Here is a 15,128-nt window from a genome sequence, read left to right on the forward strand (position 1 = left end):
CAATTTGTCAAAAATACCATGTGTCAAAGTATTGCTGTGGTGTCCCATATTTTTAGTCCTTTAAAATGAAAGTCAACACTAAAACTCCTAAACATACTAATACTAAGATTCCCTTACATCAGAAGGATCAAACTCTTCTCTCACCCCACTCTCAAAAACCCTCTGGGGCTTCTTCAATGACCGTATCAAATTCTAACCAAGGTAGTGGGACTACATAGTTTTCATGTCTTCTTTGTTTTGTTTTATTTGTATTGCTCATGCACATGCTGGAAAAGCAAAGGACCAGTGCCAAACTGCCTTTTGAGGGTGGTCTTTCAATAAGCACATTATTTTGTCACATTATTCTTGTTTCCCAGCGCCACTTATCTTGTACCACCCAAGCTCTCTACTTCTTAGTACTGGGTGGTGCCCACTGTACGCACCTTGGTCTGGAGACTGGGAAGAGTGGTGGGATTTGTTGTACAAATGAAAGAGTGCAGGCTGATTAAAAAACAGATGACATGGTCAAAAACACAGAAGTTGAAGCCAATTAATGGGAATGCTTGGAATTTTAACAGAGCAACGAATGTAACACTTTTGGTAGTTAGTGACCATTGGAAAAGCTAAATTATGGAAGTGCCATTGCATAAAGAAGAAAGTATTGGATGATCAAACCTTGTTTCTTTAAATGAGCTAATTTTAGACTGCGAGTAATGCTTTGTTCTAGTAACTGGAATTAAAAAGGGAATTCCCAGTTCCCATCAGTGTTTATTTTTGGTAATGGAAAGGTGGCTACGCTCCTCAAAGAATTCTAGAGCTGGCAGACACCAGAACACCTTTTGGCTGGCTCAGAAGTTGGCTGGATTCTTACTTTATTTTTTTCATGTGCACAATGGTTGAATCGTGTAACTCCACTGAAGGTAGGAACTCTGTCCTATGAATTGAGGACAACTTCTTCTTTTTTACCCCTCCCCCCCAAAAAATTGATCATTTGAATGAAACGACATTTAAATTTCACCATTCCCAGTGGCCTAACTATTCTCCTATATGAGTATTTTTAGTTGCAAATTACTTTGGTGACTTTATTGTATCTAAATACAATACAGTGGTACCCCGCAAGACGAATACCTCGGAAGACGAAAAACTTGCTAGACGAAAGGGTTTTTCGTTTTCTGAGGTGCTTCGCAAGACGGATTTTCCTAAGGGCTTGCTTTGCTAGACGAAACAGCCCTGCCTCTCCTGTCATGGCGACGGTCACTGCACGCACGCACGCTCGCTTCCCCGCTCCTCCGGCTCCCTTCCACCTTCCCGCTGACGGCTCCTCCGGCTCCCTCCCACCTTCCGGCTGACGGTTAGTGCCTCGTGCCGCTGCCCATCCCCCTCACACGCTCCTCTCAGAGAGCCGTTGCCGCCAGCAGCCAGCGTTGCAGCCAGAGTCGTGCTCCTGAGCCCCGCCGCCCTCCAGCAGCTGCGTTGCGCAGTGGCCACAAGGTGCGGGTGAGTCCGAGGTACCGGCTGCGGCAGCTGCCCTGCTTCTCCCCGCCCCTCCCCGCCGTTGTTAGTGTTTAACTGCAGTGGTGCTTCGCAAGACGAAAAAACTCGCTCAACGAAAAAACTCACGGAACGAATTAATTTCGTCTTGCGAGGCACCACTGTATACCCCTACAATATACCCCTTTTGACCCAGTTGCTGCTGCACCACACTTCTCCTAATCTGCTCATCTAAAGTACCTGCCACGTGGCAAATTAATCATCTTTCTTCATCCTCCCTCCTTGCATCACTCAGGCCTGACATGAAATGAGAGCCTGATTGGCAACCAAACAGAAGCAAGACGCAATTGAAGTATTTTAATTTAATTCTGCAGCGAATCGTAACTTATTCCCCTAGTAAAATGATGCAGACCATTTTGATCCGGTGGCAGAAATGTCTGTAGTTCTTGTTGGAGAGCAGCTGTTTGAACTTGTGGGCTTGCAGATTGAATTTATTGAAAGGGACCGGGATATGGGGCAATGCAAATGAATATGCTTGTGAAGGGAAGATGTACTTTGAAGTCTTACAGCTGTCACTGTTCCTATATTTATCATCAACATATGTTGATCAGAGTCATTTTTCTTCTGAAACAACTTAATTTTAGTTAATGGGCCTGCTGAGCTCTCGTAGCGGAGGTTGAGTCCTCGGCATAGCTTGGCGGCTACCCTCTCTAAATGACTTTTATTTTGGATCTGGTATGTCATCTTAAAGCCATTTAGGCAGTGCATACATTTGCAGAGTTAATTTTCTCTTTCCGATATGCAAAACACGCAAGACACAATTTCAGTGACAGACGCAATATGCAATATGCATTCTCGCCCACCACCACATTTTTTGTGTAGTCCAAGAGTTGCAGTGAACAGGTGCAGATGGGGAAGTTTGCATTCGGTATTCCTCCTGCTGTTCAGAAGCTTGACCCTTGCGAAAAGTCACAGTTCAGAAGGAGGGATGAGTTCCAGTCATTCTTCCAGCTACATCATGGTTGACGGTGGCACTGAACCACTTGGCTAACTTCATCACTTCTTCCAAGCTTTGTAGCTGGTTGCCCTGCCAACAAACTGCTACTAAGGAATGGTTTCGAGTAGAAGTCCCTCTTGTTCATCCTACCATGGATTGGGAAGAACAGAAGGCAATTCCACGTAGCTTTTTATAGGCAGCATGGTCCATGCCTGCAGCCTTTAATTTAATTTTATTTTAAAGTAAGGTACTCTCCTTCCTAGAAGTAAAGTTGGAGCAAACTGTGCAGACAACCTTCTAAGCAATTTCTGTAGGATAAGCAGATCTAGTTGCTCCCACCTTTTAGTGTCTTTAGCCAATGAGTGAAGTCTGATTGACAAGTGCATTGTTTTGACTATAAAAATTGTTTTCTAGCCTTTAGAATTTCCATAGATCCAGAGACTTGCTAAATATTGCAAGGAGGCTTAGACATGTCCAGGGGATGCTGGTCCATTTGGGTGAATGGGGCACTGCCTCACTTAGCTCAGCCTTCCTGCAGCTGCCCCCTACCTGCCTTCTTACAAACAGTCCAAGGGATATCACTGTCACTCAGCTATCTGCCTAGCCTTTTGCTTTGCCAGTTGCAATGGGCACATGCCACCTCTACATGAGCTGAAGTCCAGGTACTCGTTAAGAATTTGCTGTATAGTTAACTCGCAGGACAGTAGTATATAGGTCTACTCAGAAGGAAATCTCTCTGTGTAAGAAAGCACAGGGTAAGAAAGCACAGGGTTGCAGACTTGGCTTCCTTGTGAGGAAACTGGGGGGAAGGTTCATGGTGAAGGGATCATTATCAGTACAGAACTGAGCAGCTTGCACTGTTTCTACCATCGTCTCCTGAGACAAATGGATGCCAGCAAGAATTTGGTTTAAAGTTATTTTATAAAAGAGGGGGTATAAATTCAAATAATAATTTTGACACAATCAAATTGTAAATTAGAGCATGAGAGTGAGTATAGCGTTAAAAAAATCCTGTTGGTTACCTCAGTAATTTTGCTGTTGGGGCAGAACATTGGAAAATAGGAGAAGGCTTTTTTTTGTTTTATTTCTTTAACAGAGCAATTAGGGGAAAAAATAGTGACTGTGCCTACTAGGCTTGATGACTACTCTCTAGCTTCACAGCTGGACGCAGCAATGCTTCTGAATACCTGTTGCTTGAAACCACAGGAGGGTAAAGTGCTTTAATCCTTTTTGCTGGTTTCCCATAGAATTCTGGCCTGATCATTTTTTTTTAATGGAAGCAAATTGTTCTGCTTTCCACGGACCCTTCCTCCTAGTGACTACAGGGTTATGACAACTCCTCTTAGGAATCAGTGCCCAGTGCATATTAACCCAAGCTCACTCAGCAGAGCACGTCTAAGCTCACAGTTGAACACCGTCGGAACTTCTGCATCTAAAACTCAGGCCAGGTTAAAACTGATCGAAGCTCTGGAACTGTATTAGTGCGGGTGGTGGGAAATGAGCAAATCAACAATAAAGTCATTGAGTTTAAAATGTGAAATTCCACAGGCTTGGGGTATTTTCTTTCTTTCTTTTCCCATCAAGGTTGGCAAACAGTTTTTAGCTTGTTTGTTTTCTGAGAGATGTACAAGTTCAGAATACTTTGTAGTCCACAAATGCTTATACCATAATAGGTTTGTTAGTTTTTATGATATCACAAGATGTATTTTCTAGTACCTTATATCACGTGTGCCTTTTGGGGGGGGGGGGAGAGAAGGGACACATATTTTGGGAACTGCATCTGGACCCCCAACCACCTTAATCTGGCTTAGGCATAGTTTCTTATTCTTCACAAACCTGGGAGTTAAAGAGCAATTCATCATCAATGTACAAAGGCAATTTGTCGCTGTACATAGATAGCTGAAGCTCACATACTTGCAGGAAAATATTTCAGGTATCTTGTACAGTCATTCCATTCATGTGCACTTTGAAGTGCTCCTCATGTTTTTGAATCAAGCTACTCTTCTTCCAAAGATGGCTCTTAAAGATTGTAACAAGAAATAACCCGGAAATAACCTCAAATAGGTATTCAGGCTAAATGCACCCACTCACGATGCAAAGGATGATTGCGGAATCTTCCTCCAGTTGATTCCACTCTAGCTATTTTCTCAGTAGGCATCTGTAGATCGCTATTGCAGGACGTTTCCCATCTTGCCCTGTTACATCTGAATTCACCTCTGTGTGAATTGTGTTGGATCACGGATGCCTTGGAATATATTGTACTGAGTGGGCAGACGTGTCTTAATCCCATGATTTTTGCCTCATTGCTTTGAATGTTTATATCTTGCCTCTCCTTTGGTATTCTCTAGGCAGCCAACCAAACAAAAATTGCACAAGGCAATTGGAAGTGAGAAGCCCATGCCAAATAATTATAGGAATCATAATGTGGTTGAAGAAAAGAACGATTGCTTGTTTTATGTGTTGTTGTCCCCACCGCCCATGATCTGGGTCACCAGCAATGCTGGCAAAGGGAAGGAATGGTGTGATTAGCTTGAACTAGAGATGGTCTCCCTGCAACGACTTGATTCCTTTGAGCGCTGACGTCTTGAATCTATAGATAATGGAGCATGTATTCCTTTTTAGAAATCTATGCCTTGGTTAAACTCAATGGCAATTATTCCTAATGGTTTCAGTATGGCTTAGGGGCATGGCACCATTCCTTCTTGATGGGATGGCACTTTTGATCGCTTAGCCTTCTGAATAGGAAACTTGTTTAAGCATGAGATGGTGTCGCTTCCTGCCTCCTGTAGCTATGCACGATTCAAAAAAAGACGGCGCAGAGAGTGAGTGCAAGCCGAAAAGCGGCCGAGGGGAAAAAATAAATTGGGAAAGCAATGGTGGGTTACTGAGCTGTGAAAGGAGAGGATTAGCTTGCGAATTGTTTAACAAACGTCACAAGGCAGGTCACTCACCAAGTCATGCTGGCTTCTGGAAATGCAGCCTGTGCTGTTGAGAAAGAATCAAAATAGCAACTGCGTCTAAAAATAGGCTAGTGGCGAGCCTGATGCTCTCGGTCCACACAATTCGTTAGAAGTCGCACACCTGTAGGACGATGGCAAAAGTCGTAAGATATCAAGGTGGAAGGCACCTCACAGAGGTCCTCTAGTCCAACCCCCTGCAATGCAGGAATCTCAACTAAAGCGTACAGATGACCAAATCTGTTTATGTTGTCCTACCTAGCCTAACACATTTTTTTTTATTTAAAATGAAATCAAACTGTGAAACTATGGCTGCAACCTGCCCTTGTTCGTATGGAAGTGAGCCCCAGTGATTCCAGCAGAACTTCCTCCTAAGTAGGAGGAGGAGAAAGTAAGAACTTACTCCTATGTGTGCCTAGAAATTAGAGTCTTAAGCCGACACGAAAGGTATTACTCAGTAAAATGTAAGAACAAGAGTCTTCTGTCACCTTAAGTACTTAACCAGTTTACTATGGCACATGGACTAGAGTCCACGTCATCAGATGTGCACTCAGTTGTTGTGTTACTCTGAACACATCCCCTCTGACCACCACCACCACCACCGGGTCATATCACAAACTCTTTTTGCAGCTATCCTTGGTTTCAGAAGCTGTTCGCCATGTAATAGAGCTTTTTTTAAAACAACAACAACATATTCAAGTTTTAATTTTAGATGGCTGGTTCTCTCCTATGCCCCAGCTTCTTCCAGTCTAACAAATAACTAATGCATCTTAAAGTATGGGAACCTGAAATTATTTTTAGTTTAATGTTTATCCCACTTTCAATTCGAGGAACATGCTTCTTTTGCGTGGCTACAGACTCTTGTGCAGCTTGTGTGCATCACTTGTGCACCATGAGCTGGAGAGTGCTGTCGCTCTCAGGTCTTGCTTGTGGGATTCCCAGAGGCACCCGGTTGTCCACTGGAAGAACGGAAGAGACTAGATGGGCCTTTGGTGCAATCTATCAGGGCTCTCCTTGCGTTCTTATGGGCCAGTGTGGTGTAGTGGTTAAGAGTGGTAGACTCGTAATCTGGTGAACCGGGTTCGCTTCCCCGCTCCTCCACATGCAGCTGCTGGGTGACCTTGGGCCAGTCACACTTCTCTGAAGTCTCTCAGCCCCACTCACCTCACAGAGTGTTTGTTGTGGGGGAGGAAGGGAAAGGAGAATGTTAGCTGCTTTGAGACTCCTTCAGGTAGTGATAAAGCGGGATATCAAATCCAAACTCTTTTTCTTCTTCTTCTTCTTTAAGTGAGACTATTTTCATCTGAATTCCTGAAACTTTGGTTCTACATTAAATGCAAAAGTGTATTAATGGGTACAGCATGTTACAAAAGTGTTAACTTTACGGAATGGATGTTTGGATTGTGTGATAAGACAACTTTACTCAAAAGTATGTGAAGAGATTATTAAAAGGTTTGAATTTATTTCCTCAGAAAACCATTCCGCACCTCCAGATGTTACCACTTACACCTCAGAACACTCAATACAAGTAGAAAGACCACAAGGTTCAACATCGAGGGTGGCACCAAAATATGGAAATGCTGAACTTATGGAAACTGGCGATGGTAATTATGGCTTGTAAAAATGATGTAGGAGTGCATGAACCACAGGAGGGAATGTTTGGCTAAATAGGCCATTTAATGAGAATATCCCCCCCCCCCCAAAAAAAAAAAGTTTGGGTGAGTTCACATTTCTGCCAAGAAGATGACCAGGAAAGAGAAGAAAGTGTGAAATGTCTGTGTTCGGTGTGTTTTTAGGTACTGGAAGGAGAACCCCAGAGACGTGAAAAAACTCAGGAAAAGAACAAGTTGTTTCATAAGAGTACCCACTATAGCTAGTTAGTGAAATTGCTTACATGTTAGAGGTGTTGGAATTTTCTTCCTGGACCAATTAATAGGATTTTTAAAAAGGCAGACAATACCTATATACCTAAAGCCAAAGCAGGTTTATATCTACACTGGGAGGCATATATGATTTTAGATGTCCAGTGACAGTGGACCTTGGCTTGACCACTCTTGTAACCCATGGCCAGCAGTTCCCAGGTATAAAGGTCATGGCAGCAAAAAGGCTATTCGCCATTTTGCACAGATGCTGCTCATCTTGGAACTTTGTCCAGTCCATAGCTAACAAACTGTCAGGGGTGTACAACTAGCCAACCTGACTATTTGAATTTGCCTTCAGGTTGATATGCTTTTCTCGTCTGCTTGGAACTGGAAGGCATGCTTGCTGCTTGAAAACTTATGTCAATTTTCTTTTCTGCAGGAGTTCCCGTAAGCAGCAGAGTGTCGGCAAAAATTCAGCAGTTAGTCAACACCTTAAAACGACCCAAACGGCCCCCGTTACGAGAGTTCTTTGTAGATGACTTTGAAGAATTATTAGAAGGTAAAATAGTTTGACTCCCCTGACCAAGTATTTTGTACTGGGTTTGTAAAAGTACTGTTCATTTTGTGTGTGCTTGGATTCTGTGCTTGGATTCTGAACTCAGATTTTAATTGCATAATCCTTTTATTCATTTGATCCGCCAGCCTGGTGTGTGTGTTTGAGAAAGGAGCAGTGTGGTTGCAGGGTAGAGTATGGGAGGTGTACAGAAGAAGATCAGAAACCAGGAAAGAGTTGTTTCACATTGCATGTACATCATTTGATTTCTCAAAAGCAGATGTTGACTTAGCAATAGGCATAATAAAGCATGGCATTAAGAAACATGAAGTAACGCTCTCTTACAACTGTAAGTTCAACAGCCAGACCCAAACCAACCAAAGCCAGAGGGAGCGCAGATGTTGGCGATGCGTGGAGAACAGCTGGGCGTGGTTACGAATTGGCCTCCATCTCTTGAAGCAGCATTGCAACGATGGGGAACCATTTCCCCGAAAGCTCCTTGTCTAACCACTATGGACACCAATGGAAAACCACTATATATTCTCACTTACGGTCAGCAACCTTTTAAATTTCCTTGCCCACTCCCCATTCCCCAAGTTAAGAAAGTAGAACTCTGTGTTTTCCTCTTTGATCATTATGAAATATGCATCTTATACTTCCTTAGGTCCTATATATATATATATAACTATTGTGGGGTTTTTTGAGGCTATGTACTTAAACATTTATCTGAGGGAGTAGAGCTGATGGGAAAGTATGTAGTTCATTGGAGGGGGGCATACTTTGACTTTGTGAAGCCCTATGCTAAATCCAGAACTCCCCACTTAACAGGCTTGCTAGTTGCAATGATTGGGGAGTGGGGTAGAATCTCCTTGAGAGATTCTGGAGAGCCTGTGTCAATTGGCGTTAAAGCACAGGGCTAGGATATTAGTCTGATTCCTTATAGAGATGTCCTTATTAATATCTAAGGTTGGCTGGTTTTCTTTTGTTGTATTTTATTGAAATGCATGTTACCCTGCAAAGACTTCCCATCCCTGAAGATGTGCAAAGGTCTTGAGTGTTGTGAGTGAAATAATTGATATAAAAATTCAAATTTCAAACCATTGCAAGGGTTCAAGAAGCAGTGAGCCATATGCACTGCATACTCTCCACACAATGTGTTTGCATACGCATACCAGCACAGAAATAATTAGTGAGACTAATGTGCGCATTATCCCTGAAGTAATTCCTTCTGCCTTTACTCAAATGTACAATTATCTGTCTGAAATACATACTCCGTAGCCGCCTGTGCAGTTACAGTTTTGCAGAGGCTGCTACGGACCTCAGCGCAGCACATTTTGCTTGTACAGTGTGAGTTGGGCTACTCTTGGGCCCATCCTCTTGGCACTTGGTAGCAGGGGCAAATCCTCGCCCAAGCCATGTCCTCTTCTAGGCGTGGCAACCTGGTCATTCCTTATTTAATGCTAATGGAATTGGAACCAACGTCACAAGAGTCATATGATGCAGGCCATATCAATAAGCTGTTGTGTTTGTTTTGATACTGAAAAAAAAAACAACCATTGACGATTATTTGCAGCTGTCTTTTGGCAAACGTGGAACTGCTGTACATAGGTTTGGTAAGAGTATTCCGGTTTGCTGTGGCTGAGTTGGTGCCGTGTGGTGGTGACAATCCTACTGTACATTATACAGGAGCTAATTTTGTAGTTTGCTTTTCCGCTGGCACACCTGTCTGCCCACAAGCGCTACTCGGGGCAGCCTTTACACTTAACACATTTGTGATAAGGCACTAGTGAGGAAATGACCTGGCCAGAAGGCTTTGTGCCAAATGATGCAAAAGCACCTTAGTCAACCTCTGCTTTTTAAGAAGTCCGGCAGACTTAACAGTTTGAAAGTAGGGCTACTTGGGATCAGATGGAAAACAGTATGTTTCCCCTATATACATACTAGGGGTGGGGCCTGCTCTCTTCAGGTAAATGATGCCAAGAGCAAGCTTGGGTTTTCAGAACTCACTGAATTGCATCTAAGTAAGAGCTAGTAATCTGCAACATGCTATCGCTTTGCTTGGCTCTGCTAAGAGAAAGTGTGAAACTTCCTTAGCCCGCAGTGCTTAAGTAGAGGAAGGGCTGAAGCTCTGTGGCTGAATTCCTGGCAGTCTGCTGCCAGCCAGTGTGGACAGTACTGAGCTGCCTGGACCCAGTAGTCTGACATAGTATACGGCAGCTCCCAATGTTTCTAAACACCCATAAATTCCAATTAAAATTACTAAAAGTTGCTTAGAGCCAGTCTAGACATTTTGAAAAAGAACAGTGTTGACAACTCAAATGGAATATCTTTTGTTTGAGGTACACTACATAGGGAACACACATTTAGAAAACAAGCATCTCAGGGACATGGCTCCCTAATATTTCTCGGAGGAGGTCCTTGACTGTCTGCCCATCTTGTTCTGAAGCAAGAACATGTACCAAAACTGTTTCGTGTAAAGAGCTTTGTCCTCTCTTGAGATGGTCTCGCCTCAGGGGCATTTCTGTTTCCTCATGCTGTGCATACAATTTAATTCAGTAAAGTTAAGAGGAACTCAGCATTTCTTCTTCCCTAAATTCTGCTTGCAAATGTTTGGCTTTATTTATTTATTTTAGAAGCATTCCATTGTTAACCTTCTGTAGCCATAGGCTTCATTATGAAATGCACCGCCTGGAAACAATCACATTTGGTGGGGAAAGATTTTGGCATTTTGTAGGAAGTGGAAATGACCTGTATGAATGTTCTCAGTAGGCTTCATGACATTGATCCAGACTAAAGGTGACTAATGCCTTGGTTATGGCCGCAATTGAATCTGGGCCCAACGTTTTACCTCTTGAACTTGTATTGGCACAGCCACAGAAGAACATTTTCCTCTACGCAAGCCATGCTCTTACCCAATTTTCAGAACAGCTTGCTCAGGAAAAATCCCCATTAATTTTGCCCTTCATAAGTAGCCACGATACGGCTTGCCAACAGGAAAGCGGCTGAGAACAAAATAATTAACCGGGCCAGGCACACTGAAACTGAACTGACTCACTTGTGCTGACAAGACAGCAGTTGCATAGTTCTCCCGCTTCAGTTCCATAATATAAATGGAAGTTTCCACTTGGCTATAAAATTAAATTGAATTACAATTAAAATGGTAGTGAAGTTATGGTTCACCAGTTTCCATCTTCTCAGCTACACACTTGTTCTGTACCTGTCCTCTTTACTATCAAGTTTAGCTTGAGGATTGGAGTGATCATTCTGTGATATTCTAGCAGGAAGTACAGTGTTTGTGGTATGTTGCACATTTCTCCGTTGGAGAACAATAAAGGCTTTCGGCAAATGGGTGCACAAGGTGTGTTTTGAATCATTTTGGAATGAAACTGTACAGCCCCATCTTAATGGGAATACTTACACACAGTTGTTTTGTGAATAGGCAAACTTTGGACCCGTAGTATGAAAGTCGCATACAACATACTACATAAGTTGGGCACGAAGCAAGAACCAATGGTACGGCCAGGAGACAGGGTAAGTGCCTCTGCTTTCATTGCAAGCCTTAATAGTATGTCACGTTTGACATCGAAAGACACATGGAGGTGAAAGCTATGTATTTGAGTTTGGGTACATAGTGAATCTTCTAACCTTGGAGCAGATCAGTCAACTGTCCGTGTTTTAGTTCTGTGTCACACGTCTAAACGATTGTGTCCTATTGCTCACTAATGGTTGGCTGGTTGCAGAAAATTTACCTCAGAAGTCTGTGTATGGTCAGAAAAAAATTCCTTCCTCTCTTTTCTCTCAAACAAGCTACTCTGTGACACAAAGGCTTCCCTATATGAAGAGTGTTTATCATGCGGATGAAATTAATTTTGGTAATGGGGCTGTGTATATTGGAGACCCCAAAACAATGACGGCCTTGTGAAGAGACCAGGCTTGAACTAAGGAATGCTGCTAGATAATTAATAAGATACTAAGCAAAACTGGTTAAAGAAACAAAATCCTACTTGAAAGTAGGGAAAGTTGGCATAAGAGCATAGCTACTTTGGGGTTGGGGGTGCCAGGAGATGCGTTTTATAACTTTTAGGCCTGTCCTCATCATTTCCGTTCAACTCTACAATGACTGGGTGGGTCACAGTCCACAGTACCTAATGTGGAATCCACTGGTTGCTACTGGATTTCACCTCCCATCAGCATAGGCTGTGGTCAGGAAATGTGGGAGTTTTACCTCAACAACATCTAGGAGTCTCCATGTTGGCTACTGAGTTCCAGAGCTTCTCTCAGGAGTGTGAGGCACACACTTGCCTCAGTTAAAAAAAAATGGGGACAGTTTTTCATGTTTCCTTAATGCCGAGGGGAGGCATATACTCTGCACACAACATGCTTCTTTAAATTCCTTTAGGACCATTCTTCTTCCCTCCCCCCTTTAGGATCTCCTTCATGGAAATCCTTTTCTTAATACATAATCTTTAGATTCCTTACATTTCCCTGCTTCAATGCAGAAGCAAACAAACATGTCTGCGTTATTAAATAAAATACGTGGGGTGGGGAGGGGACATTTTGCACATTTGCCTTGGTTTTGCATATTGTGATGTGAGCGCACTTTTTGTATAATGTTGCCAGCTAGGCTCGTACGCTGCACTTACTTCCTTTTAGCAAAATTCTCTGATATACCCATACAATAAATATCCAGTCTCCCCCTGCCCAATAAAACAGCGAGACGATCCTGAAAAACCAAGAGGCTCACTTGAAGACAGTTGAACTCACAATATCCCTGTCTAAAGTCCATTTTTGCCTGTTTCTGCTAAATACTTGTAAGATTTGGCTTCCTTCAAGTGAGTTTTCACTGCCCCTGTATTGCCAACTTGATTTTCTCTCAGTTTATACTCGCTGCTCATTTGCCTGTCATTGTCTGACCTCAGCATCCAATATTTGCTTTCCATTTTCCCACGTGACACCACCTCTGTTGCTTGCTTCCTATCCCTTGCTGGTGTCCGTCACTGTTTTGGTTTCCATCTCCTGCACATTCCTGAAGGCCTCTGAGCATGAACTGCCACACAAACACACAGCCCGTGTCAGTGCCAAAATTGGACCAGTCATCAGACACATTTGAAGCTGCTCCTAAACATGCACCCACACGGATACAGACAATTCTCTTATCCTATGTGCATCATCCTGATGAAAAAACTACTTATGGCAATAAATGCAAAGTAAAAAAAAAAAATACTGTAGGGGAAACAGTACTGAGAGGTACTCTCTGCATTGGTTGCCTTTGAGGAGATTGTAGTTCATGATGGTAGTGCCAATTGCTGGGTTTTTTAAGGAGTTCTGCAGGTAGCTGCCCTGATCACATCAAGCCTAGGGCAAAATATGAAAGCACATTGTCCTGGGATCTCCAAAGTCTCACTTCCTGTGCATAAGAAGCCTTAAGTCTCTGTACATCTGTTTCTTCAGCCCAAATTTGCACAAGAACGCTCATTACTCCGTATAGAAAATTCTCTGTTACTGAACGTGCTTATTTTTTTTAAAAAAGTCCCTGTTTCCTGTAGGTTGGGGCAAGCTGCCTTCTAAATAGAAAAAAAACAACAAAAACACCCGCATACATTCAAAGCAAGCGACTAACAGCAATATGCTAAATTTCTGTGCACACAGAGTCCCTGCCTCCCAGCTTGAGAGCATTTTTCTAAATGGCTCCATTCAACAAAGCTGGAACATTGGTGGTACTGCTAAGCTTTCGCTGATGGAAGTTGGGCAAGTGATTGGCATTGTGCAAAGAGAGCCCTCCCAAAATAGTGAAAGGAAGAGTTTTAAGCTCTGAGGAGTCTCCTTAATCCCATTGGTTTTGCCCTCCCCCCTGTAGTCTCTTGCAACTTTATCCCCAGTTATGGCATAGGTACGGGGATTTTTCTTCCTCTTCTTCTACTACCCTTTAAGCTACTTAACTTCAGAATGCTGCCCTTGTACTTGACAAGTGGGCTGGTGGGGGGCTGGGGAAGCTGGTTCGAGCCCTACAGAAAATAAATTATTTCCTCATTTTTGTGTTCATAAGTAATCATAAAGAATTAAACTAAAGAGAACTGTGGGCAGATGTTGAATTTAAATCACTCTCTGCTTTGGCATTTAGCCAAGACGGGTCTACGGAATCTTTCGTCTTGATTTATGACAGTGTTTAAGTCTCTAAGCCATAGCAGTAGTGGGCTGAAGCAGCTCCCAGAGAGAGTAAGACAAGGGAAGCCATGAGGATGACAGCACAGCTAGGTTTCCCCCCGCTCTGTGCATTTCCTTTGATGAGGATTACCGGGTGTTACAGTGGAACTGGATTTTTTTAAATTTTTATTTTTACTTCATTATATCCTGGGGACTAAGGGCAGGTTATAACATACATATACCAAAACATTAAAAGGTATCCAAGGTTCCCCTAGTGATATAAAGCTTGCTTTTATTTTACGGAATTTCCAAAACTAAATTTCCCACGCATAGGCACCATCGCCCAGTTTGCATGATCTCTTGCTCCCTCACCTGCCTTTTTAAAGGCAATGATAATGGCGCCAAGTCAGGCCATGCAGACTCCTTTCCTGACATGCGGCTTTTTGTTCGTGGCGAAGACGAGGAGGTGGACAGCTTCAACATGCAAACATGCATGCACCTGAGCCTTGGGCACTAAGAGGAAGGTCATGCAGCACATGTGGAGGAGCTCAGACTTTGTCAAGGCTCTGTCTGAAGTCAATGCCTTAAATACCATGCTACCATTTTGAGAGCATCTCTTCACTATCCCTGGTCCCCAATGGAGACATCCAGAAAGGAGAGAGGGCAAAATTGTGAATGTAAATTGTAATTGGGAAAATGCTGGGGGGTGGGGGGTGGGAGGTGCGTTCCTTTTGCATGAGCTTGATTAGAAATGTGATTTTCAACAAAGAAATAGCATTCTCTACGAGTCATTGTAGGCAGGCAGAGAGTTTATCGATTTGACCTTTGGCAAATGATCAAAATGAAAGCATAATGCAGGTATTAGTTGAAACCATGGTGGGTTTAAAAGTAGATGCTTTCCCCCTTTCATTATTTTTGGAAGAGGGTCTGTTGAAATGAGGGTGTGTGTGTGTATCTTCTGTCTCGAGTTATATTATTGACCTTGAATGAAACTGTTTGGAAGCGTACCATCAGAGCAGTTTACACCTTTAAAGTATAGCTTATGCACCTAAGCCAAAGATATCAAAGAAACGTTCTTGTAAGAAGAATTGGTTTGACTTTATGAAATCCTATCTCCTCCACCCTTCTCTCTTTGTGTTTTTGAT

At 42.9% G+C, this 15,128-nt stretch overlaps 1 protein-coding gene across 7 annotated transcripts in view; it reads left to right on the forward strand.

Annotated features, from left to right (window-relative positions):
* Positions 1-15,128, forward strand: part of DIP2C (disco interacting protein 2 homolog C) — a 293,236-nt gene that overhangs the window by 198,168 nt on the left and 79,940 nt on the right. For all 7 annotated transcript variants that reach the window (XM_083406060.1, XM_083406057.1, XM_083406061.1 and 4 more), the window contains 4 exons: positions 6,897-7,028; positions 7,726-7,845; positions 8,194-8,391; positions 11,279-11,370. In XM_083406060.1, the coding sequence (XP_083262186.1) occupies positions 6,897-7,028; positions 7,726-7,845; positions 8,194-8,391; positions 11,279-11,370 (542 nt within the window). The remainder of the gene's footprint in view (positions 1-6,896; positions 7,029-7,725; positions 7,846-8,193; positions 8,392-11,278; positions 11,371-15,128) is intronic.

Source organism: Podarcis tiliguerta, assembly GCF_965153285.1.
Source record: "Podarcis tiliguerta genome assembly, chromosome: 12".
Taxonomy (NCBI): domain Eukaryota; kingdom Metazoa; phylum Chordata; class Lepidosauria; order Squamata; family Lacertidae; genus Podarcis; species Podarcis tiliguerta.